Source organism: Mustelus asterias, chromosome 11, assembly GCF_964213995.1.
Source record: "Mustelus asterias chromosome 11, sMusAst1.hap1.1, whole genome shotgun sequence".
NCBI classification, from domain to species: Eukaryota; Metazoa; Chordata; class Chondrichthyes; order Carcharhiniformes; family Triakidae; genus Mustelus; species Mustelus asterias.
In genome coordinates this window covers 77,606,153-77,632,894 of record NC_135811.1, presented here as the reverse complement: position 1 = coordinate 77,632,894, position 26,742 = coordinate 77,606,153, and the positions used below count along the sequence as shown (strand labels likewise).

Here is a 26,742-nt window from a genome sequence, read left to right as displayed (position 1 = left end):
TTCTCAGCCTTCATCATCACCATTTACATTTCCTTTGTCCAATTACGGCCCCCACCCTCACCTTTATGGCACAAATCTCTGCTGATTTTCTTTGCTCTCAGCTCCGACCAAGGGGCATCCAGACTGGAAAGGTTGGCTGTATTCTCTCTGATGTGGAGGTGCTGGCGTTGGACTGGGATAAACACAGTAAGAAGTCTCAAAACACCAGGTGAAAGTTCAACCGGCTTGTGCTACCAAATAAGCCTGTTGGACTTTGACCTGGTGTTGTGAGACTTCTTACTTTATTCTCTCTCCACAGATGTTGTCAAACCTGCTGAGATTTTCCAGCATTTTCTGTTCTTGTTTCAGATTCCAACACCCGCAGTTTTTTGTCTTTATCGCTGGAAATGACATAACTGGGGATCACCTTCTGCCACTCTTCTCCCCGACATGCATTCTCCTCCCAGACACTCTTCAAATTCCGGTGAAAAGGGAAAAGTGAAAGGACTCCCGAAAGACACTTTCAGCATAATTGACAGACGGATCACTTTCACTTTGAAAACAACAAGGAAATTGCCCATGGGATATTCTGACAGTGAACCAGGGGAAACCAGCATCAGAGACAAGCTATAGGTTCAGAATCGGTGAATATTGGGTGCCACAGTGGCACAGTGGTTAGCACTACTGCCTCACAGCGCCAGAGACCTGGGTTCAATTCCCGGCTTGGGTCACTGTCTGCGCAGTTTGCATGTTCTTCCCGTGTCTGCGTGGGTTTCCTTTGGGTGCACCACTTTACTCCCACATTCCGAAAGACGTGCTGGTTAGATGAATTGACCATGCTAAATTCTCCCTCAGTGTGCCCAAACAGGTGCCAGAGTGTGGCGACAAGGGTATTTTCACAATAACTTCATTGCAGTAAGCCTACTTGTGATACTTGTAAATAAACATTAAACTTCAAATATCCTCTGCAAGATAACCAGCACAAACACAGCACAAAAAAGAAGCAGAAATGAGCAACTTCCCTAGCATCTTAGTGCCCCCCGGGTGATGTGAAGCCCACACAACACTGAGCTGCTTGTGATTTTCTCCCGGGGATTTCTCACTCGCTGCTTCGGGAGTCTCCAGCTTTCCCATTCCTGACCTCACACAGAAACCGCACAAACTATTGATCTCCCAAAACCCCTGCAGCCCATTTTCACTTTTGCAATGTAATGGCCGCACATTAAAGCGGGCAGCCTGGCAGTGCCAGTGCCAGCTAGCAGCAGAATCCACACTCACACCATTCGGCAACACAGGCGCTCGCTCCCGGATCACAAGCGGCTCCAATTCCACTTCCCGACTTGAATTCTCTTCGCAAGAACCGTTCTCGCCGCTGAACCACCAAAGCCGCCGGTTTCTCCTCTTCCACATCGGGCTTTCCCTCTGACCCGGTTGGTCATGGCTTTGGCGAGGATTTGGAGATTTTGGATGGTGTCGCTCTTCTTGACCGGGACCCTCAGTCTGGGCTGCGAGAGGCTGCAGTTACAGCAAGTTCTCAACAAACACACACTCAGCAAACTCAATCAAATGGTGAGTTGAAACTGGGAATGATATTGAGGGGAGAGAGGGACCGGGAGAGATTGAATCTGAATCTGCTTGAAGGAGCAACTCTGATCTGAGAGAGAAATAGAAAGCAGAAATTGAGGAGAAGGGGACTGAGTGACGGATAAAGGGGAATGTGAGCCTGAGAGGGGGGAAATCAGAGACAGCCCATCAGTAACAAGCACTCATCATTATAGAGAGAGATTGATGGTTCAAAGTGATTCACAGGCGTGTTATCCAGAAACATTGGATCGCCAGTCAGACGAGGAGAGACTGAGGCAGGTGAGCAATAACTTGATGAATGAAGTTGATTTTAAGGAGCGTTGATTGGGGTAAAGAGGGGCGGAGTGGTTTAGGGCAAAAATTACATAGGTTGAGTGTTGAGCAGCTGAAGAGACACCACCCATGGTGGGTGAATTAAAATGGGGAATTCTGGAGAGGACAGAATTGGAGCAGAGCAGATATCTCGTAGGGAATCGCGGCTGGAGGTGATTACAGAGATAGGGAGGGATGTGGGACTGGCGGAGTTTGGAAATGAGGGTGAGATTTTTAAAATCAAGGCATTCCTGAAGCAGGAGCCAACATAATTCAACCAGCACAGGGGTGATGGGTAAATGGTGAGTGATGTCCCCATGGGGCAGCTTGGAGATGAGAATTAGAAAAGGGAGCAGGGAGAGACCCTCATGGACAGCAAAGGCTGAAAGTTGGGGTGCGTGGTGGAGTGGGGGGGGGGGGGGGAGAAAAGATGCGATTTTCGATATTCTCAGGGTACAATGACTTCAGTCAGAATGAGAGGCAGAGAGAGTTCTCCCAATCAGTTGCACCGTGGGGGAGAGATGTGAATGATGAGGGTCTGCTCGCCCATGTCAAAGGCTGCGGATAGAGCGTCAAGGAGGAGGGAGAGATTACCTGTGTCACGGGCACATTAAGTGTCATTTCTGAATGTAATAATCACCTTATGGAGCTCTTGTGGGAAAATGGGTTGGGCCCGCAATCGTGCCGAGAACTCAAGAAGAACAGCCTCAAAATCCAACAATCTGACCAACCGCAACTTTATTGTCCCCTTAATGTGAATCCGATGAACTTGAAGGCAATAATCTGTTTTTTACAAAATGGATATTAATATTAATAATATTGATCCAGATTGTTGGAACTTTGATCTGGAACCGAGCGCTGTTTGTGATTTTTCTATCGGGGACCTTCCAGTCCCTGGTTCCGGAATCTCCAGCTTTCCGATTCCTTACCTCAGACAGAGAGCAGACTGAAATCATAGAAATCATAGAAACCCTACAGTGCAGAAGGAGGCCATTCGGCCCATCGAGTCTGCACTGACCACAATCCCACCCAGGCCCTACCCCCACGTATTTACCTGCTAATCCCTCTAACCTACGCATCCCAGGACTCTAAGGGGCAATTTTTAACCTGGCCAATCAACCTAACCCGCACATCTTTGGACTGTGGGAGGAAACCGGAGCACCCGGAGAAAACCCACGCAGACACGAGGAGAATGTGCAAACTCCACATTGACAGTGACCCGAGCCGGGAATCGAACCCGGGACCCTGGAGCTGTGAAGCAGCAGTGCTAACGACTGTGCTACCGTGCCGCCCGTTTTATTTTTATAGAAACCCTACAGTACAGAAAGAGGCCATTCGGCCATCGAGTCTGCACCGACCACAATCCCACCTAGGTCCTACCCCCATATCCACCCGCTAATCCCTCTAATCTACACATCCCAGGACACAAAGGGGCAATTTTGGCATGGCCAATCAACCTAACTCGCATATCTTTGGACTGTGGGGGGAAACCGGAGCACCCGGAGGAAACCCACGCAGACACGAGAAGAATGTGCAAACTCCACACAGACAGTGACCCAAGCCAGGAATCGAACCCAAGTCCCTGGAGCTGTGAAGCAGCAGTGCTAACCACTGTGCTACCGTGCCGAGACTATTGGTCTCCTGAAGGACTTCCAAAACTCCCGCTATCAGATTTCACTTTAATATTATAATCACCAGCCCCTACGACAGCATGCAGGGACGGTTCCTCTCAGCACAGTCCACATATATACACGGATACACAGAGAGAGACACAGACACACGGAAAGAGAACTGAACAGTTCAGCCGATCACTCGGGCGTCAGAAGGGGAACTATTCGATTTTCATTCGTTTGAAAATAATTGTTGGCCTGAGTTGAACCCGGACCCCGTCGGTGTCTTATCCTCAGTCCGGGGTTTCACTCTGACTCGGTTGGTCATGGCTTTGGCGAGTATTTGGAGATTTTGGATGGTGTCGCTCTCTTGTCCGGGACCCTCAGTCTGGGCTGTGAGAGGCTGCAGTTACAGCAAGTTCTCAACGCACACACACTCAGCAAACTCAATCAAATGGTGAGTTAAAGCTGCATTCTGAGCAGCGTGTGAAATGTCAAATCAGGAGACATTTCTGGGGATTTATAATTAATTATATTTTTTCTCATCTCAGGGTGGCTCCTTTCCCCATCACTGTATAAAACAGAGACACTTCCTGAAATCCAAGCCCTTGGACCTGGTGAAACTTTCGAAGGGATTAGAGGTGAGTAAAATCTCGGTTCACTTTATTTAGACAGAGGTTTTAGAGAAAGTTAGATCAACAATCGTGTGATTTCCACCCATTGTGACAATGGCAGAATTCTCTGTCATTGTATTTCACTCTGTATCTAACTCACTCAGTAATTTCACTGTTACCGCACTTACTATCTCTCTGTCTCGAACCCCCTGAAATTATATCGATCTCTCAAACCATTCCTTCCTCTCCAATAAGCCCGCTCGCTCTCATGGTCAGATGCCCGCGAACTATTTTAAATTCTGCATCTCCCTGCCCCTTACACTTTCATTCTTCTGATCACTAACTTTAACCCCAAAAATATGAATTATTCATAACATTTGCGGAAGAGCATTACAAATCATTTCAACTTCAAAATCATAGAAAGTGCAATGAAATTCAACATGCCTCCATGCAGCATGTCCCACTCTTATGCGACTCAATGCAATTGAAATATCCTTAGCGTTAACAATGTACATGATATGGTTGGGATACAGCCTGAGTGCAGAATATTTCAGGATTATGGCTGTTTCCTAAAGGCAGTCAAGGGAAAACTGTTCCCAAGTAACTGATGTTGGACGGTCTGGGAGACACAGATTTAATGCCCATATAAGGGCCTCATCCTCACTGACAACTTTACACAACCAGGAAGAATCAGGGGATTCAGCAAGTGGGAATCCAGAAAGTCATCTTGTCGGTTTGCTTCCAGGTTGCTAACATTGTAGGTGGGGTCAGGAGGAGTTGTGGGTATGTCACTCATTCAAAGGCAGTACTGGACTGGTCATGTGACCGGCATCTGGTGCAGTGCAAGATGTGATGGAAGAACAACAACCTTATGCTTCTGACCATGTTCCCATATTGCCTACAATCCTCACCTCTCCAGGACTTCCACCCAGGTCTTACTCACCTGAGAAATGTCGTTCCTCTTTGATCCTGGACTTTTGACAGGTGCATTGAGGACAGGCAGCAACATTCCCAGTTTCGCCGCCACACTGATACCCGCTGTTTATCGACATTTATCCCATCCAATTTCGTGACTACTTCTCCCTTTACTGTAACATTTGAAGCATCTCCTTCTCAACTGGAGCCAAATTCAAATAACTGATTTCAATTAAACGTCTTGGACTTGTATTTTCTCCCCTGTAGTCCAACACCGCCATCTCCACATTCTTTTTGTTATTATGACCCATTTTTAGATTCCTCTTTACGATACCTCTCATTAATTCTCATGCACCATATTTACCCCTCATTCTTTTGATAATTTCGGTGTATATGGTCTGCATTCAGCTTGGTTCTATACTGAACAAAGAGTCTAAATTTTATTGTAAATCGGATGGCCTCTGACCTCTCTGCTTCAATAAAAGGAGCCCAGTTTGTATCCAAAACATCTCCACTTTTCAAAACTCCCATTGCTTATTTGCAATAATTATTGACCCAATAATGTTTAGGAGGTAATACTGGCACAGTGCTCATGCCACTGGACTAATAGTCCCAAGGCCTAGTGTTATGCTCTGGGAACCTTTGTTCAATTTCCACCAGGGCAGCCAGTCGAATTCATGCTCAATTCATAAATCTGGAAATACAGCTAATCCCAGATTGTTGTTAAGGTCCATGTGGTTCATTAATGACCTTTAAAGAAAGAAAACCTGCTGTCCTTACTCGGTCTGGCCTACAAGTGACTGCAAACCCACAATCATGTGGTTGACTTTTAAATGTTACCTGAAATATTCATGTCAAATACAATTAGGGACGAGCAACAAATACTGGCTTTACCAGTGACGCCCACATCCTATGAAGGAAGAAAGAGCAATCTTTGATTCCAATACACATAGGCCTGATCCCCTTTTAAGTTGCTGAAGGTGAGCATTTTCCATTTGAACATTTTTAGCCTTATTTGTTTGTGGCCTATATCATACTATGCCTTATGCAGAATGGAGTCTCTCTAATGACATTGTGTATATTTTGGACAGACACAGGACAGGATCCAGATTGTCCATCAAACTCTGCGACACATCAACAAGATCTACAGCATGAATCTGGGCACAGTCACATGGGCCCGAGACAAGGTGGAACATTTCCGGCTGATCTTGGATCGGCAGCTCAGTGAGCTGGAAGAATGTGTCAGGAAACAGGAGTCAGAGCACAAGATGAGGAGAAACTTCACCATTCACAATTACTTCAGGAAACTGGAAAAGTTCCTCAATCAGGAGGTAGGACTATTGATGATTGACTGTGTGGTTATTGGCCTGTCCATTAGTGCACTCCTTTGGAATCTATTCATTCTTTAATCCATTTTCCTGAATAATTTTCTTTTTCAGAAATTCAGTGAATGTGCCTGGGAAATAATCCGCACTGAGACCAGGGCCCGATTACAACAGATGACTTCCGTAATGGCACAAATCAGGAGAAGAAACTGAAAAAGACTTTTCTATTACAGACTGGGAACAATGAATATTTGTTTTAAAGAATTTTCATGTAAAACTATATTTGTTTATGGATATTTGTAATGAATTTTATACTTTACTTTAATGATGAGAGAACAATGGATGACTTGTTGGGTTATTTATTATTATTTGTTTTTTATTTATTGATATTTACGGCTGTGTTATTTTCCTCTGATGCAACGTTACATTTTCAGTGTGTGGAGAGTCTGATTTGGAATGTACTGTCAGGCTTTCAGGAAGTGGGTTTGCAGAACATTAAACCCAGAGCCACGCTGACCTTTCCATTTGTGCCCTCCTAAATGGACAACATTTCAACCAATTTCAGCTGCCCTAATTTATTGATATTTATTGTTGTGATGTCTTTGTGTAACAAAATGTGACAGTTTCCACAATGTATAAAATGACCTTAAAATGTTAAGTTATTGATATTTATTTAGAGTTAAGGAATAGACAATGTTTTTCTACGCTAGCAATTTTTGTACTGAATGAGACCAAGTTTTTATGTATTTAATATTTACAATAAATTGTTTTTAATAATACACATTTGTTGAAATTATGTTTCTTTCTCATTTCTATGAATTTGCCCGAAAAACCCATCTGATTCACTCATGTCTGTAAGGAAAGGAAATCTACCCTCCATTCCTGTTCTGGCCTGCACGTGGCTGCAGAACCACAACATTGTGGTTACTTTTGAGCTGCCCTCTAAAATGGCCAAGCATGCTATCTCCATTCAGGGCAATTAGGGATGGGCAACAAACACAGACCATTCCCGTGACATGCAATCCATGTGAACAAACTTTTAAAAAGCGGCAGAGTACAGATTGGGAAATCAGTCAATGGGCTGAGGAGACATCAGACTATGGGTATGAAAAAGACAGTAAGAAGTTTAACAATGCCAGGTTAAAGTCCAACAGGTTTATTTGGTAGCAAAAGCCACACAAGCTTTCGGAGCTCCAAGCCCCTTCTTCAGGTGAGTGGGAATTATGTTCACAAACAGGGCATATAAAGACACAGACTCAATTTACATGAATAGTGGTTGGAATGTGAATACTTACAACTAATCAAGTCTTTAAGATACAAAGAACGTGAGTGGAGAGAGCATCAAGAAGGGCTCAAAAGATGTGTATTGTCTCCAGACAAGACAGCCAGTGAAACTTTGCAGGTCCAGGCAACCTGTGGGAGTTACAAATAGTGTAACATGAACCCAATATCCCGGCTGAGGCCGTCCTCGTGTGTGCGGAACTTGGCTATCAGTTTCTGCTCAGCGACTCTGAGCTGTCGTGTGTCGTGAAGGCCGCCTTGGAAAACGCTTACCCGAATATCAGAGGCCGAATGCCCGTGACCGCTGAAGTGCTCCCCAACAGGAAGAGAACAGTCTTGCCTGGTGGTTGTCGAGCGGTGTTCATTCATCCGTTGTCGCAGCGTCTGCGAAAAGGAAAAAGAATACATGGAACGTGAGGATGAAAATTTATCATGTGGTATCATGGTTTACACCTTCTGGAAATCTGCATGTTAAATAATGATTGCATTACAAAAGAACACAAGAAGGAGGAGCAATCCACTAATTCCGGATTGCCAACCTGATAATTACCCACAATCAATATCATGAAACCAGGTTCTCTGTTCGTTATCAGAGTGCTGTTTGTGGGAGTATGAAGCACAAATTGGCTCATGTGTTTCCTATATTACAACAGACAATGAACCTCAAAGGCACTCCATCAGCTGTGAAATGCTTGAGATATTCTGTGACCACTGAGGGTGTCACATGGATGTAAGCCTTTTTGCGAAACAATTACACTGAAAACTGGGCCCACACGAAACTGGCTCAGGAGCCAACATAATTCAACGATCACAGGGGTGATGGGTAAATGGTGAGTGATGTCCCCATGGGGCAGCTGGGAGATGAGAATTAGAAAAGGGAGCAGGGAGAGATCCTCACAGACAGCAGAGGCTGATAGATGGGGTGCGTGGTGGAGTGTGGGGGTGGGGGGGGGGGGGCGGGGAGATGCGATTCTGAATATTCTCAGGGTACAATGACTTCAGTAAGAATGAGAAACAGAGAGAGGGCTCCCAATCAGCTGCACCGTGGGGGAGAGAGTTGAATGAAGAGGGTCTGCTCGCCCATGTCAAAGGCTGCGGGCAGAGCGACAAGGAGGAGGGAGAGTTTACCTGTGTCACGGGCACATTGAGTGTCATTTCTGAATGTAATAATCATCTTATGGAGCTCTTGTGGGAAAATGGGTTGGGCCCGCATTCGGGCAGAGAACTCAAGAACAGCCTCAACATCCAACAATCTGACCAACCGCAACTTTATTGTCCCCTTAATGTGAATCCAATTTGAAGGCAATAATCTGCTTTTACAAAATGGATATTAATAATATTGATCCAGATTGTTGGAACTTTGATCTGGAACCGAGCGCTGTTTGTGATTTTTCTATCGAGGACCTTCCAGTCCCTGGTTCCGGAATCTCCAGCTTTCAGATTCCTTACCTCAGACAGGGAGCAGACTAACTATTCGTCTCCTGAAGAACTTCCAAAACTCCCGCTACCAGATTTCACTTTTTAAATGTAATCGCCAGCCCCTGAGACAGCATAGCAGGGACAGTTCCTCCCAGCACAGTCCACATATATACACGGATACACAGAGAGAGAGACAGACAGACACGCAGAAAGAGAACTGAACAGTTCAGCCGTTCACTCAGGGTTTAGAAGCGGAACTATTTAGATTTTCATTCGTTTGAAAATAATTGTTGTTCGGAGTTGAACCCGGATCCGGTCGGTGTCTTATCCTCAGTTCGGGGTTTCACTCTGACTCGGTCGGTCATGGCATTGGCGAGTATTTGGAGATTTTGGATGGTGTCGCTCTTCTTGTCCGGGACCCTCAGTCTGGGCTGTGAGAGGCTGCAGTTACAGCAAGTTCTCAACACACACACACTCAGCAAACTCAATCAAATGGTGAGTTAAAGCTGTATTCTGAGCAGCGTGTGAAATGTAAAATCGTGAGACATTTCTGGGGATTTATAATTAATTATATTTTTTCTCCTCTCAGGGTGGCTCCTTTCCCCAACACTGTATAAAACAGAGACACTTCCTGAAATCCAAGCCCTTAAATCTGGTGAAACTTTCGAAGGGATTAGAGGTGAGTAAAATCTCGGTTCATTTTATTTAGACAGGTTTTATAGAAAGTTAGATCAACAATCTGATCGGAACTGGCAACTGCAAGAATTTTCAATCGTGTGATTTCCACCCATTGTGACAATGGCAGAATTCCCTGTCATTGTATTTCACTCTGTATCTAACTCATTAACTAATTTCACTGTTACCGCACTTACTAACTCTCCATCTCGAACCCCTTGAAATTATATCCGTATCTCTAACCATTCCTTCCTCTCCAATAAGCCCGCTTGCTGGAATGATCAGATGCCCGCGAATTATTTTATTTTCTGTCCCTTACAGTTTCATTCTTCTGATCACTAACTTTCACCCCAAAAATGTAAATTATTCATATCATTCGCGGAAGAGCATTACAAAACATTTCAACTTCAAAATTATAGAAGGTGCAATGCCTTCAATTCAACATGCCTCCATGCAGCATGTCCCACTCTTATGTGAGTCAATGGAATTGAAACATCCCTAGCGTTAACAATGTACATTACATGTTTGGGATACAGCCTGAGTGCATAAAATTTCAGGATAATGGCTGTTTCCGAAAGGCAGTCAACGGAAAACTGTTCCCATTAACTGATGTTAGACGGTCTGGGAGACACAAATTTAATGTCCATATAAGGGCCTCATCCCCACTGACAACTTTACACAACCAGTAGGAATCAGGGGATTCAGCAAGTGGGAATCCAGAAAGTCATCTTGTCGGTTTGCTTCCAGGTTGCTAGTATTGTAGGTGGGGTCAGGAGGAGTTGTGGGTATGTCTCTCATTCAAAGACAGTACTGGACTGGTCAAGTGACCCAGCATCTGGTGCAGTGCAGGATGTGATGGAAGAACAACAACCTTATGCTTCTGACCATGTTCCCAGATCTCCTACAATCCTCACCTCTCCAGGACTTCCATCTTGGTCTTACTCACCTTAGAAATGTCATCCCTCTGTGATCCTGGACTTTTGACAGGTGCATTGAGGACAAGCAGCAACATTCCCATTTGCACGGCAACAGTGATGCCCCTTTTGTAATCGATTTTTACCCCATCCAATTTCTTTACTACTTCTCCCTTTGCGGTAACATTTGAAGCATCTCCTTCTGAACTGAAGCCAAATCCAAATTACTGATTTCAAATAAACGTCTTGGACCCTGATCTTCTTCCCCCGAATCCAACACCGCCACCTCCACATTCTTTAGATACTTATGACCCATTTTTAGATTCCTCGTTACGATACCTCTCATTAATTCTCATGCACCGTATTTACCCCTCATTTCTTTTGATAATTTTGGCGTATATGTTCTATACTGAACAAAGAGTCTAATTTTTATTGTAAATCAGATGGCCTCTGGCCTCTCTGCTTCATCATAAGGAGCCCAGTTTGTATCCAAAACATCTCCACTTTTCAAAGCTCCCATTGCTTATTTGCAATAATTATTGACCCAATAATATTTAGGAGGTAACAGTGGCACAGTGCTCATGCCACTGGACTAATAATCCCGAGGCCTAGTGTTATGCTCTGGGAACTTTAGTTCAATTTCCACCAGGGCAGCCAGTCGAATTCATGCTCAATTCATAAATCTGGAAATACAGCTAATCCCAGCAATGGGAGTGTCATAGATTGTTGTAAAGATCCATGTGGTTCATTAATGACCTTTAAGGAAAGAAAACCTGCTGTCCTTACTCGGTCTGGCCTACAAGTGACTGCAAACCCACAGTCATGTGGTTGACTCTTAAATGTCACCTGAAATATTCATGTCAAATACAATTAGGGATGAGCAACAAGTTCTGGCTTTGCCAGTGATGCCCACATCCCATGAAGGAAGAAGTAGCAATGTTTGATTCCAGTACACATAGACCTGATCCCGTTTTAAGTCGCTGAAGGTGAACATTTTCCATTTGAACATTTTTAGCCTTATTTGTTTATGGCCTATATCATACTGTGCCTTATGCGGAATGGAATCTCTCTAATGGCATTGTATATATTTTGTATAGACACAGGACAGGATCCAGATTGTCCATCAAACTCTGTGACACATCAACAAGATCTACAGCATGAATCTGGGCTCAGTCACATGGGCCCGAGACAAGGTGGAACATTTCCGGCTGATCCTGGATCGGCAGCTCAGTGAGCTGGAAGAATGTGTCAGGAAACAGGAGTCAGAGACAAGATGAGGAGAAACTTCACCATTCACAATTACTTCAGGAAACTGGAAAAGTTTCTCAATCAGGAGGTAGGACTGTTGATGATTGACTGTGTGGTTATTGGCATGTACATTAGTTCACCCCTTTGGAATCTATTCATTCTGTAATCCATTTTCCTGAATAATTTTCTTTTTCAGAAATTCAGTGAATGTGCCTGGGAAATAATCCGCACTGAGACCAGGGCCCGATTACAACAGATGACTTCCGTAATGGCACAAACCAGGAGAAGAAACTGAAAAAGACTTTTCTATTACAGACTGGGAACAATGAATATTTATTTTAAAGAATTTTCATGTAAAACTATATTTATTTATGGATATTTGTAATGAATTTTATACTTTACTTTAATGATGGGAGAACAATGGGTGACTTGTTGGGTTATTTATTATTATTTATTTTTTATTTATTGATATTTACGGCTGTGTTATTTTCCTCTGATGCAATGTTACGTTTTCATTGTGTGAAGAGTCTGATTTGGAATGTACTGTCAGGCTTTCAGGAAGTAGGTTTGCAGAACAATAAACCCAGAGCCACGCTGACCTTTCCATTTCTGCCCTCCTAAATGGACAACATTTCAACCAATTTCAGCTACCCTAATTTATTGATATTTATTGTTGTGATGTCTTTGTGAAACAAAATGTGACCGTTTCCACAATGTATAGAATGAGTTTAAAAATGTTAAGTTATTGATATTTATTTAGAGTTATGGAATAGACAATGTTTTTCCACGCTGGCAATTTTTATCCTGAATGAGACCATGTTTTGATGTATTTAATATTTGCAATAAATTGTTTTTAATAATACACATTTGCTGAAATTATGTTTCCTTTTCATTTCTATGAATTTGTCCGAAAAACTCATCTGATTCACTCATGTCTGTAAGGAAAGGAAATCTGCCCTCCCTCCCTGTTCTGGCCTGCACGTGGCTACAGAACCACAACATTGTGGTTAACTTTTAACTGCCCTCTAAAGTGGACTAGCATGCTATCTCCATTCAGGGCAATTAGGGATGGGCAACAAACACCGACCATTCCCATGACATGCAACCCATGTGAACAAACTTTTAAAAAGCGGCAGAGTACAGATTGGGAAATCAGTCAATGGGCTGAGGAGACATCAGTCTCTGGGTAGGAAAGAGAATATGTGGAATGTCAGGATAAAAATCTCTCATGTGGTATCATGGTTTACACCTTCTGGAAATCTGCATGTTAAATAATGATTGCATTACAAAAGAACACAAGAAGGAGGAGCAATCCATTAATTCCAGATTGCCAACCTGATAATTACCCACAATCAATATCATGAAACCAGGTTCTCTGTCTGTTATCAGAGTGCTGTTTGTGGGAGTATGAAGCACAAATTGGCTCATGCGTTTCCTATATTACAACAGTCAATGTACCTCAAAGGCACTCCATCAGCTGTGAAATGCTTGAGATATTCTGTGACCACTGAGGGTGTCACATGGATGTAAGCCTTTTGTGAAACAATTACACTGAAAACAGGGCCCACACGAAACTGGCTAACCCCGGGTAAATTATTCTCCACTGAAATTGTTTACAGGCCTTCAATAAGGCTCCAGAAACGAAATTGAGTCATTTTGGTGTGAGGACAGCAATAGACCTGTGATGAAGTGATTGGCAATGTCACTTTTGAAATTGAAAAGAAAATAAATATTGCACCCCAGATTCACCAGAAAATGGACCTGCCTTTTTAAAGGTCATTTTCTGGCATTTTAAAGCAGGATTCTAACAGAGGGTAAACTGATAAGTTCATTAAAATATCTATGGTTTGGGTTAACAGATATCGTGAACGAGTTAATCTGCACCCAAATACACGCAGAAATGCATAAATTAATGGTTGAACGTATTTTTAAAAAATTAATTTGAATATACCGTTCCCTTGTGCTGCTACAGGTCACATTTGTTAATTGGCAATTAAATTGGAGCAGAAAGTTTTGCAAAAACCTCTCAATTTCGGAAAGGGTGATGGAGGCGGAAAGGGTGAAAAGTGTGGATAAAGAAACCGCTGGACAATTGTCTGTAATTTCTACATAGCATGAAATCTCCACTCATTGAATAATATCTATACCCGGACGTCTGGACCCCTTTCACGAACTTAAACATTGACTTCCACACCACCGGCGCACAGTGGCAGCACTGTGTCCCATCTACAAGATTCACTGCAGCAACCCACTCAGGCTCCTTCAACAGCACCTTCCAAACTCACCACCTCCACCCCCAGAAGATCAAGGGTAACAAACGCATGTTAAGAACACAACCTGCAAGTTCACCTTCAAGCCACCCAGCTTGCCGATTTGGGACCACATCACCATTCCTTCACTCTTTCTGGATAAACATCCTGGAAATCTCTTCCCAACACTCCTATAGGTTTATTTCCTTCACAAGGACAGCAGCAAGTAAAAAACAAACGGCTCACCATCACCGTCTGCGGGGCAATTAGGAATGAGCAACAAATATTGCCCTGCAGAGTCGCTCATATCTCATGAAAGCATTCAAGAAATTAAATTGGACCCAGGTATCTGTGAATGGAGCGGAGATTTCGACCGGGTGAAGGTGGACATGCTGCCAGAGGTCTTGTTCTTTCCGGGCATGTTCCTGGCTAATGTTGTTTGTAAAATTCTTCCCAGAGATTCCTGACCCTCCTTCTGCCTGTCATCCCAAATATTTACAATTCCGACAGTTTTATTTACCATTAGTTTATTCTTCTCAGCATTATTGTAAATTGCAATGTGTCTCCGGTCTACAGAAGGGGGTGGCACAGTGGTTAGCACTGCTGCCTCACAGCGCCAGGGACACGGGTTCAATTCCAGCCTCGGCTCACTGTGTGGAGTTTGCACATTCTCTCTGCGTCTGCGTGGGTTTCCTCCGGGTGCTCCGGTTCCCCCTCACAGTCCAAAGATATGCAGGTTCGATGGATTGGCCGTGCTGAATTAACCCTAGTGTCAAGGCGAGTAGCAGGGTAAATATGTGGGGTTACGGAATAGAGTGGGATTGTGGTCGGCGAGAAGACGCTTTGGGCCGAATAGCCTCCTTCTGCACTCTAGGATTCTATGATACGGTTGGTGCTGTGGAATCTCACTCCCACCGACACCCGGAATGAAGATTCGGATCCCAGTCCATCTGACAGGGATTCGGTGCCATTCCCAGTGGAACGGGGGGATAATCCCGGATATCAGAAAAGCTTTTGCAGCCCCTCCCCTCAGCCCTCTCAGTATGAGCCGCTCTCTTCACAAACTCTCCCCACTGTCGGAAATGACAAAACGCCTCACTTTCCCTGAGACACTTTCGCTTTCGGCACAAACTGACACAAGGTTCATTTCCAGAGAGAAAGTGAGGCGGACACTTTCCCGGGACAGAGAGGAGGAACAAACGGGGCGAAAGGAAAGGGAGCGGGATCACTTTCCCACTCAGAATCGGAACAGATTCAATATTCTCTCAGAGTCTGGAAATGGCTGCAGAAAAGAAGCGAGAAATCAGCAACTTCTTGCAGTTAAAGAGCAGATTGTGGGGCAGCTCAATGGGAGCGGAGTCAGTCTCCATTAAGCGGCGAGCCTGGGCTCTGAGCCGGTCTCTCTGCAATGTTCAAGCTGGGAATGGTTAACAGGACAAACGCGATGTGAACACAGCGGGGATATCAGAGGGAATGGGGCCGAATGCCCGCTCTAAAAGGCGCCGCTCTCGGTGTCTCCATCATCCGGGTGGTCAAATGCAGCCCCCAATCCATGTCCAAACTGCCCCCCAATACAGAGCCCACCTCTGCAGCACCTTAGTGCCCCCCCGGGTGATGTGAAGCCCACACAACACTGAGCTGCAACCGAGCGCTGCTTGTGATTTTCTCCCGGGGATTTCTCACTCGCTGCTTCGGGAGTCTCCAGCTTTCCCATTCCTGACCTCACACAGAAACCGCACAAACTATTGATCTCCCGCAGCTCTCCCAAAACCCCTGCAGCCCATTTTCACTTTTGCAATGTAATGGGCGCACATTAAAGCGGGCAGCCTGGCAGTGCCAGTGCCAGCGAGCAGCAGAATCCACACTCACGCCATTCGGCAACACAGGCGCTCGCTCCCGGATCACAAGCGGCTCCGATTCGACTTCCCGACTTGAATTCTCTTCGCAAGAACCGTTCTCGCCGCTGAACCACCAAAGCCGCCGGTTTCTCCTCTTCCACATCGGGCTTTCCCTCTGACCCGGTTGGTCATGGCTTTGGCGAGGATTTGGAGATTTTGGATGGTGTCGCTCTTCTTGACCGGGACCCTCAGTCTGGGCTGCGAGAGGCTGCAGTTACAGCAAGTTCTCAACAAACACACACTCAGCAAACTCAATCAAATGGTGAGTTGAAACTGGGAATGATATTGAGGGGAGAGAGGGACCGGGAGAGATTGAATCTGAATCTGTTTGAAGGAGCAACTCTGATCTGAGAGAGAAATAGAAAGCAGAAATTGTGGAGAAGGGGACTGAGTGAAGGATAAAGGGGAATGTGAGCCTGAGAGAGGAGAAATCAGAGACAGCCCATCAGTAACAAGCACTCATCATTATAGAGAGAGATTGATGGTTCAAAGTGATTCACAGGCGTGTTATCCAGAAACATTGGATAGTCAGTCAGACGAGGAGATACTGAGGCAGGTGAGCAATAACTTGATGAATGAAGTTGATTTTAAGGAGCGTTTTAATGGGGAAAAGAGGGGCGTAGAGATTTAGGGCAGAAATTACAGAGGTTGAGGGTTGAGCAGCTGAAGAGACACCGCCCATGGTGGGTGAATTAAAATGGGGAATTGTGGGGGGGGGGGGGGGGCGCGTGGGGAATGAATTGGAGCAGAGCAGATATCTCGTAGGGATTCGCGGCTGGAGGTGATTACAGAGATAGGGAGGGCTGAGGGACTGGCGGAGTTTGAAAATGAGGGTGAGATTTTTAAAATCAAGGCATTCCTGAAGCAGGAGCCAACATAATTCAACCAGCACAGGGGTGATGGGTAAATGGTGAGTGATGTCCCCATGGGGCAGCTTGGAGATGAGAATTAGAAAAGGGAGCAGGGAGAGATCCTCATGGACAGCAGAGGCTGAAAGGTGAGGTGCGTGGTGGAGTGTGGGGGAGAAAGGATGCGATTCTGGATATTCTCAGGGGACAATGACTTCAGTAAGAATGAGAGGCTCAGAGAGTGCTCCCCATCAGTTGCACCGTGGGGGAGAGAGTTGAATGATGAGGGTCTGCGCGCCCATGTCAAAGGCTGCGGACAGAGCGACAAGGAGGAGGGAGAGATTACCTGTGTCACGGGCACATTGAGTGTCATTTCTGAATGTAATAATCACCTTATGGAGCTCTTGTGGGAAAATGGGTTGGGCCCGCCTTCGGGCAGCGAACTCAAGAAGAACAGCCTCAAACTCCAACAATCTGACCAACCGCAATTTTTCTTGTCCCCGTAATGTGAATCCGATCAATTTAAAGGCAATAATCTGTTTTTACAAAATGGATATTAATAATCTTGATTCCGATTGTTGGAACTTTGAGCTGGAACCGAGCACTGTTTGTGAGTTTTCTCTCGGGGATCTTCCAGTCCCTGGTTCCGGAAACTCCAGCTTTCCGATTCCTTACCTCAGACAGGGAGCAGATTAAATATTCCTCTCCTAAAGAACTTCCAAAACTCCCGCTACCAGATTTCACTTTTCCAATGTAATCACCAGCCGCTGAGACAGCATGGCAGGGACAGTCCCTCCCAGCACAGTCCACATATATACACGGATACAGAGAGAGAGAGAGACAGACACACGGAAAGAGAACTGAACGGCTCAGCGGTTCACTCGGGGTTCAGAAGCGGAACTATTTAGATTTTCATTCGTTTGAAAATAATTGTTCGGAGTTGAAGCCGGATCCGGCCGGTATCTTATCCTCAGTTCGGGGGTTTCACTCTGACTCGGTCGGTCATGACATTGGCGAGTATTTGGAGATTTTGGATGGTGTCGCTCTTCTTGTGCGGGACCCTCAGTCTGGGCTGTGAGAGGCTGCAGTTACAGCAAGTTCTCAACACACACACTCAGCAAACTCAATCAAATGGTGAGTTAAAGCTGCATTCTGAGCAGCGTGTGAAATGTCAAATCAGGGGACATTTCTGGGGATTTATAATTAATTATATTTTTTCTCCTCTCAGGGTGGCTCCTTTCCCCAACACTGCATAAAACAGAGACACTTCCTGAAATCCAAGCCCTTGGACCTGGTGAAACTTACGAAGGGATTAGAGATGAGTAAAATCTCGGTTCATTTTATTTCGACACAGGTTTTATAGAAAGTTCGATCATCAATCTGATCGGAACTGGCAACGGCAAGAATTTTCAATCACTGATTTCCACCCATTGTGACAATGGCAGAATTCCCTGTCATTGTATTTCACTCTGTATCTTACTCACTCAGTAATTTCACTGTTACCGCACTTACTATCTCTCTATCTCGAACCCCCTGAAATTATATCGGTCTCTCTAACCATTCCTTCCTCTCCAATAAGCCCGCTTGCTCTAACGATCAGATGCCCGCGAACTACTTCAAATTCTGTATCTCCCTGCCCCTTACACTTTCATTCTTCTGATCACTAGATTTCACCCCAAAAATATGAATTCTTGATAACATTTGCGGAATAGCATTACAAATCATTTCAACTTCAAAATCATAGAAAGTGCGATGAAATTCAACATGCCTCCATGCAGCATGTCCCACTCTGATGCGACTCAATGCAATTGAAATATCCTTCGCGTTAACAATGTACATGATATGTTTGGGATACAGTCTGAGTGCAGAATATCTCAGGATTATGGCTGTTTCCGAAAGGCTGTCAAGGGAAAACTGTTCCCATTTACTGATGTTAGACGGTCTGGGAGACACAGATTTAATTCCCATATAAGGGCCTCAGCCTCACTGACAGCTTTACACAACCAGTAGGAATCAGGGGATTCAGCAAGTGGGAATCGAGAAAGTCACCTTGTCGGTTTGCTTCCAGGTTGCTAACATTGTAGGTGGAGTCAGGAGGAGTTGTGGGTATGTCTCTCATTCAAAGGCAGTACTGGACTGGTCAAGTGACCGGCATCTGGTCGGCACAGTAGCACAGTGGTTAGCACTGCTGCATCACAGCTCCAGCGACCTGGGTTCGAATCCCGGCTCGGGTCGCTCTCTGTGTGGAGTTTGCACATTCTCCCTGTGTCTGCGTGGGTTTCCTCCGGGTGCTCCGGTTTCCTCCCACAGTCCAAAGATGTGCGGGCTGGGTTGATTGGCCATTCTAAATTGTCCCTTAGTGTTCTGGGATGCACAGGTTAGAGGGGTTAGTGGATAAAATATGTAGGGATTGGTGGATAGGTACTGGGTGGGATTGTGGTCGGTGCAGATTTGATGGGCCGAATGGCCTCTTTCTGCACTGTAGGATTCTATGATTCTATGGTGCAGTGCAAGATGTGATGGAAGAACAACAACCTTATGTTTCTGTCCATTTTCCCATATTGCCTACAATCCTCACCTCTCCAGGACTTCCATCCAGGTTTTACTCACCTGAGAAGTGTCATCCCTCTTTGATCCTGGACTTTTGACAGATGCATTGAGGACAGGCAGCAACATTCCCAGTTTCACCGCCACAGTGATACCCCCTTTTTATCGATTTTTATCGCATCCAATTTCTTGACTACTTCTCCCTTTACTGTAACATTTGAAGCATCTCCTTCTCAACTGGAGCCAATTTCAAATCACTGATTTCAAATAAACATCTTGGACTTGTATTTTCTCCCCCCTCGTCCAACATCACCATCTCCACAATCTTTATGTTAGTATGACCCATTTTTAGCTTCCTCCTTACGATACCTCTCATTAATTCTCATGCATCATATTCACCCCTCATTTCTTTTGATAATTTTTGTGTATATGGTCTGCATTCAGCCTGGTTCTATACTGAACAAAGAGTCTAATTTTTATTGTAAATCGGATGTCCTCTGGCCTCTCTGCTTCAATAAAAGGAGCCAAGTTTGTATCCAAAACATCTCCACTTTCAAAAACTCCCATTGCTTATTTGCAATAATTATTGACCCAATAATATTTAGGAGGTGATAGTGACACAGTGCTCATGCCACTGGACTAATGATCCCGAGGCCTAGTGTTATGCTGTGGGCACATTTGTTCAATTTCCACCAGGGCAGCCAGTTGAATTCATTCTCAATTCATAAATCTGGAAATACAGCTAATTCCAGCAATGGGACTGTCATAGATTGTTGTAAACGTCCATCTGGTTCATTAATGACCTTTAAGGAAAGAAAACCTCTGTCCTTACTCGGTCTGGCCGACAAGTGACTGCAAACCCACAATCATGTGGTTGATTCTTAAATGTTACCTGAAATATTCATGTCAAATACAATTAGGGATGAGCAACAAATTCTGGCTTTGCAGGTGATGCCCACATGCTATGTAGGAAGAAATAGCAATCTTTGATTCCAATACACATAGGCCTGATCCCCTTTTAAGTCGCTGAAGGTGAACATTTTTAATTTGAACATTTTTAGCCTTATTTGTTTATGGCCTATATCATACTATGCCTTATAGAATCATAGAATCATAGAAACTCTACAGTGCAGAAGGAGGCCATTCGGCCCATCGAGTCTGCACCAACCACAATCCCACCCAGGCCCTACCCCCACATATTTACCCGCTAATCCCTCTAACCTACGCATCTCAGGATTCTAAGGGGCAATTTTTAACCTGGCCAATCAACCTAACCCGCACATCTTTGGACTGTGGGAGGAAACCGGAGCACCCGGAGAAAACCCATGCAGACACGAGGAGAATGTGCAAACTCCACACAGACAGTGACCCGAGCCGGGAATCGAACCTGGGACCCTGGAGCTGTGAAGCAGCAGTGCTAACTTATGGGGAATGGAATCTCTAATGGCATTGTGTATATTTTGTATAAACACAGGACAGGATCCAGATTGTCCATCAAACTCTGCGACACATCAACAAGATCTACAGCATGAATCTGGGCTCAGTCACATGGGCCCGAGACAAGGTGGAACATTTCCGGCTGATCCTGGATCGGCAGCTCAGTGAGCTGGAAGAATGTGTCAGGAAACAGGAGTCAGAGCACAAGATGAGGAGAAACTTCACCATTCACAATTACTTCAGGAAACTGGAAAAGTTTCTCAATCAGGAGGTAGGACTATTGATGATTGACTGTGTGGTTATTGGCATGTACATTAATTTACCCCTTTGGAATCTATTCATTCTGTAATCCATTTTCCTGAATAATTTTCTTTTTCAGAAATTCAGTGAATGTGCCTGGGAAATAATCCGCACTGAGACCAGGGCTCGATTACAACAGATGACTTCTGTAATGGCACAAATCAGGAGAAGAAACTGAAAAAGACTTTTCTATTACGGACTGGGAACAATGAATATTTGTTTTAAAGAATTTTCATTTAAAACTATATTTGTTTATGGATATTTGTCATGAATTTTATACTTTACTTTAATGATGGGAGAATACTGGATGATTTGTTGGGTTATTTATTTTTATTTATTTTTAATTTATTGATATTTACAACTGTGTTATTTTCCTCTGATGCAACGTTACAGTTTCAGTGTGTGGAGAGTCTGATTTGGAATGTACTGTCAGGCTTGCAGGAAGTGGGTTTGCAGAACAATAAACCCAAAGCCACGCTGACGTTTCCATTTCTACCCTCCTAAATGGAAATTTCAACCAATTTCAGCTGCCCTAATTTATTGATATTTATTGTTGTGATGTCTTTGTGTAACAAAATGTGACAGTTTCCACAATGTATAAAATGAGTTTTAAAATGTTAAGTTATTGATATTTATTTAGAGTTATGGAATAAACATTGTTTTTCCACGCTGGCAATTTTTATACTGAATGAGACCATGTTTTGATGTATTTAATATTTGCAATAAATTGTTTTTAATAATACACATTTGTTGAAATTATGTATCTTTCCCATTTCTGTGAATTTGCCCGAAAAACCCATCTGATTCACTCATGTCTGGAAAGGAAATCTACCCTCCATTCCTGTTCTGGCCGACATGTGGCTGCAGAACCACAGCATTGTGCTTACGTTTTAGCTGCCCTCTCAAGTGGCCTTGCATGCTATCTCCATTCAGGGCAATTAGGGATGGGCAACAAACACAGACCATTCCCGTGACATGCAACCCATGTGAACAAACGTTTAAAAAGCGGCAGAGTACAGATTGGGAAATCAGTCAATGGGCTAAGGAGACATCAGACTATGGGTAGGGAAGAGAATATGTGGAACGTGAGGATGAAAATCTCTCATGTGGTATCATGGTTTACACCTTCTGGAAATCTGCATGTTAAATAATGATTGTATTACAAAAGAACTAAAGAAGGAGGAGCAATCCACTAATTCCAGATTGCCAACCTGATAATTACCCACAATCAATATCATTAAACCAGGTTCTCTGTCTGTCATCAGAGTGCTGTTTGTGGGAGTATGAAGCACAAATTGGCTCATGTGTTTCCTATATTACAACAGTCAATGTACCTCAAAGCCACTCCATCAGCTGTGAAATGCTTGAGATATTCTGTGACCAGTGAGGGTGTCACATGGATGTAAGCCTTTTGTGAAACAATTATACTGAAAACAGGGCCCACATGAAACTGGCTAACCCCGGGTAAATTATTCACCATTGAAATTGTTTACAGGCCTTCAATAAGGCTCCAGAAACAAAATTGAGTCATTTTGGTGTGAGGACAGCAATAGACCTGTGATGAAGTGATTGGCAATGTAACTTTTGAATTTGAAAAGAAAATAAATATTGTACCCCAGATTCAGCAGAATATGGACCTGTCTTTTTAAAGCTCATTTTCAGTCATTTTAAAGCAGTATTCAAACAGAGGGTAAACTGATAAGTTCATTAAAGTATCTATGGTTTGGGTCAACAGATATCGTGAATGAGTTATTCTGCATCCAAATAAAAGCAGAAGTGCATAAATTAACAGTTTAATGTAGTTTTTAAATGAATTTGAATATACCGTCCCGTTGTGCTGCTTCATGTCACATTTATTAATTGGCAATTAAATTGGAGCAGAAAGTTTTGCAATAACCTCTCAATTTCGGTAAGGGTGGTGGAGGCGGAAAGGGTGAAAAGTGAGGATAAAGAAACAGCTGTACAATTGTCTTCAATTTCTACATAGCATGAAATCTCCACTCATTGTATAATATCTATACCCGGAAGTCTGCACTCCTTTCACGAACTTAAACATTGACTTCCGCACCACCACCGCACAGTGGCAGCAGTGTGTCCCATCTACAAGATTCATTGCAGCAATCCACTCAGGCTCCTTCAACAGCACCTTCCAAACCCACCACCTCCACCCCCCAGAAGATCAAGGGTAACAAACGCATATTAAGAACACAACCTGCAAGTTCACCTTCAAGCCACCCAGCATGCCGACTCGGGACCACATCACCATTCCTTCACTCTTTCTGGATAAACATCCTGGAAATCTCTTCCCAACACTCCTATAGGTTTATTTCCTTCACAAGGACAGCAGCAAGTAAAAAACAAACGGCTCACCATCACCGTCTGCGGGGCAATTAGGAATGAGCAACAAATATTGCCCTGCAGAGTCGCTCATATTTCATGAAAGCATTCAAGAAATTAAATTGGACCCAGGTATCTGTGAATGGAGCGGAGATTTCTACCGGGTGAAGGTGGACATGCTGCCATAGGTCTTGTTCTTTCCGGGCATGTTTCTGGCTAATGTTGTTTGTAAAATTCTTCCTCGACATTCCTGACCCTCCCTTACAATTCCGACAGTTTTATTTACCATTAGTTTATTCCTGTCAGCATTATTGAAAATTGCATTGTGTCTCCGGTCTACAGAAAGGGGCGGCATGGTGGCACAGTGGTTAGCACTGCTGCCTCACAGCACCAGGGACACGGGTTCAATTCCAGCCTCGGCTCACTGTGTGCTCGGCACAACATCGTGGGCCGAAGGGCCTGTTCTGTGCTGTACTGTTCTATGTGTGGAGTTTGCACATTCTCCCCGCGTCTGCGTGGGTTTCCTCCGGGTGCTCCGGTTTCCCCTCACAGTTCAAAGATATGCAGGTTCGATGGATTGGCCGTGCTGAATTAACCCTAGTGTCAAGGCGAGTAACAGGGTAAATATGTGGGGTTACGGAATAGGGTGGGATTGTGGTCGGCGAGAAGACGCTTTGGGCCGAATAGCCTCCTTCTGCACTCTAGGATTCCATGATACAGTTGGTTCTGTGGGATCTCACTCCCACCGACACCCGGACTGAAGATTCGGATCCCAGTCCATCTGACAGGGATTCGGTGCCATTCCCAGTGGAACATGGGTTAATCCCGGATATCAGAAAACCTTTGGCAGCCCCTCCCCTCAGCCCTCTCAGTGTGAGCCGCTCTCTTCACAAACTCTCCCCACTGTCGGAAATGACAAAACGCCTCACTTTCCCTGAGGCACTTTCGCTTTCGGCACAAACTGACACAAGGCTCATTTCCAGAGAGAAAGTGAGGCGGACACTTTCCCGGGACAGAGAGGAGAAACAAACGGGGCGAAAGGAAAAGGAGCGGGATCACTTTCCCACTCAGAATCGGAACAGATTCAATATTCTCTCAGTCAGAGTCTGGAAATGGCTGCAGAAAAGAAGCGAGAAATCAGCAACTTCTTGCAGTTAAAGAGCAGATTGTGGGGCAGCTCAATGGGAGCGGAGTCAGTCTCCATTAAGCGGCGAGCCTGGGCTCTGAGCCGGTCTCTCTGCAATGTTCAAGCTGGGAATGGTTAACAGGACAAACGCGATGTGAACACAGCGGGGCTATCAGGGGGAATGGGGCCGAATGCCGGCAACTCAAAGACGCCTCTCTCGGTGTCTCTATAATCCGGATGGTCAAATGCAGCCCCCAATCCATGTCCACACTGCCCCCCAATACAGAGCCCACCTCTGCAGTACCTTAGTGCCCCCCCGAGTGATGTGAAACCCACACAACACTGAGCTGCAACCGAGCGCTGCTTGTGATTTTCTCCCGGGGATTTCTCACTCGCTGCTTCGGGAGTCTCCAGCTTTCCCATTCCTGACCTCACACAGAAACCGCACAAACTATTGATCTCCCGCAGCTCTCCCAAAACCCCTGCAGCCCATTTTCACTTTTGCAATGTAATGGGCGCACATTAAAGCGGGCAGCCTGGCAGTGCCAGTGCCAGCTCGCAGCAGAATCCACACTCACACCATTCGGCAACACAGGCGCTCGCTCCCGGATCACAAGCGGCTCCAATTCCACTTCCCGACTTGAATTCTCTTCGCAAGAACCGTTCTCGCCGCTGAACCACCAAAGCCGCCGGTTTCTCCTCTTCCACATCGGGCTTTCCCTCTGACTCGGTTGGTCATGGCTTTGGCGAGGATTTGGAGATTTTGGATGGTGTCGCTCTTCTTGACCGGGACCCTCAGTCTGGGCTGCGAGAGGCTGCAGTTACAGCAAGTTCTCAACAAACACACACTCAGCAAACTCAATCAAATGGTGAGTTGAAACTGGGAATGATATTGAGGGGAGAGAGGGACCGGGAGAGATTGAATCTGAATCTGTTTGAAGGAGCAACTCTGATCTGAGAGAGAAATAGAAAGCAGACATTGAGGAGAAGGGGACTGAGTGACGGATAAAGGGGAATGTGAGCCTGAACTGGGGGAAATCAGAGACTGCCCATCAGTAACAAGCACTCATCATTATAGAGAGAGATTGATGGTTCAAAGTGATTCACAGGCGTGTTATACAGAAACATTGGATTGTCAGTCAGACGAGGAGATACTGAGGCAGGTGAGAAATAACTTGATGAATGAAGTTGATTTTAAGGAGCGTTTTAATGGGGTAAAGAGGGGCGGAGAGGTTTAGGGCAGAAATTACAGAGGTTGAGGGTTGAGCAGCTGAAGAGACACCACCCATGGTGGGTGAATTAAAATGGGGAATTCTGCAGAGGCCAGAATTGGAGCAGAGCAGATATCTCGTCGCGATTCGCGGCTGGAGGTGATTACAGAGATAGGGAGGGATGAGGGACTGGCGGAGTTTGAAAATGAGGGCGAGATTTTTAAAATCAAGGCATTTCTGAAGCAGGAGCCAACATAATTCAACCAGCACAGGGGTGATGGGTAAATGGTGAGTGATGTCCCCATGGGGCAGCTTGGAGATGACAAATAGAAAAGGGAACAGGGTGAGATCCTCATAGACAGCAGAGGCTGAAAGTTGAGGTGCGTGGTGGTGTTGGAGCGGGGCGAAAAGCTGCGATTTTGGATATTCTCAGGGTATAATGACTTCAGTAAGAATGAGAGGCAGAGAGAGTGCTCCCAATCAGCTGCACCGTGGGGGAGAGAGTTGAATGATGAGGGTCTGCTCGCCCATGTCAAAGGCTGCGGACAGAGCGACAAGGAGGAGGGAGAGTTTACCTGTGTCACGGGCACATTGAGTGTCATTTCTGAATGTAATGATCACCTTATGGAGCTCTTGTGGGGAAATAGGTTGGGTCCGCCTTCGGGCAGCGAACTCAAGATGAACAGCATCAAAATCCAACAATCTGACGAACCGCAACTTTTCTTGTCCCCTTAATGTGAATCCAATCACTTTGAAGGCAATAATCTGTTTTTACAAAATGGATATTGATAATACTGATCCAGTTTGTTGGAAATTTGATCTGGAACCGAGCGCTTTTTGTAATTTTTCTGTTGGGGATCTTCCAGTCCCTGGATCCGGAATCTCCGCCTTTCCGATTCCTTACCTCAGACAG

The 26,742-nt window shown here is 44.9% G+C and overlaps 2 protein-coding genes and 1 pseudogene across 2 annotated transcripts; all 3 read left to right on the top strand.

Annotated features, from left to right (window-relative positions):
- The first annotated feature begins 1,416 nt into the window (after nucleotides 1–1,416).
- LOC144500954 (interferon alpha-B-like) lies at nucleotides 1,417–6,552 on the top strand. The gene is made up of 4 exons (XM_078224451.1): nucleotides 1,417–1,548; nucleotides 4,037–4,126; nucleotides 6,106–6,345; nucleotides 6,454–6,552. The coding sequence occupies exons 1-4, from the start codon at nucleotides 1,417–1,419 to the stop codon at nucleotides 6,550–6,552; spliced, it is 561 nt and encodes a 186-aa protein (XP_078080577.1).
- A 2,850-nt stretch (nucleotides 6,553–9,402) lies between these two features.
- Nucleotides 9,403–12,171, top strand: LOC144500953 (interferon alpha-B-like; annotated as a pseudogene).
- Nucleotides 12,172–16,153: 3,982 nt separating this feature from the next.
- On the top strand, nucleotides 16,154–21,333 carry LOC144500952 (interferon alpha-7-like). The gene is made up of 4 exons (XM_078224449.1): nucleotides 16,154–16,285; nucleotides 18,100–18,204; nucleotides 20,893–21,126; nucleotides 21,235–21,333. The coding sequence occupies exons 1-4, from the start codon at nucleotides 16,154–16,156 to the stop codon at nucleotides 21,331–21,333; spliced, it is 570 nt and encodes a 189-aa protein (XP_078080575.1).
- The last annotated feature ends 5,409 nt before the right edge of the window (nucleotides 21,334–26,742 follow it).

What these genes read in the sequence shown, in the direction of transcription:
- LOC144500954 (XM_078224451.1), top strand. Translation starts at nt 1,417, where the DNA reads ATGGCTTTGGCGAGGATTTGGAGATTTTGGATGGTGTCGCTCTTCTTG. An exon ending in TCAGCAAACTCAATCAAATG is followed by an intron (nt 1,549 to 4,036) that starts GTGAGTTGAAAC and finishes TTCTCATCTCAG; the next exon opens with GGTGGCTCCTTTCCCCATCA. An exon ending in AACTTTCGAAGGGATTAGAG is followed by an intron (nt 4,127 to 6,105) that starts GTGAGTAAAATC and finishes TATTTTGGACAG; the next exon opens with ACACAGGACAGGATCCAGAT.
- LOC144500952 (XM_078224449.1), top strand. Translation starts at nt 16,154, where the DNA reads ATGGCTTTGGCGAGGATTTGGAGATTTTGGATGGTGTCGCTCTTCTTG. An exon ending in TCAGCAAACTCAATCAAATG is followed by an intron (nt 16,286 to 18,099) that starts GTGAGTTGAAAC and finishes TTCTCCTCTCAG; the next exon opens with GGTGGCTCCTTTCCCCAACA. An exon ending in TAGAGATGAGTAAAATCTCG is followed by an intron (nt 18,205 to 20,892) that starts GTTCATTTTATT and finishes GTATAAACACAG; the next exon opens with GACAGGATCCAGATTGTCCA.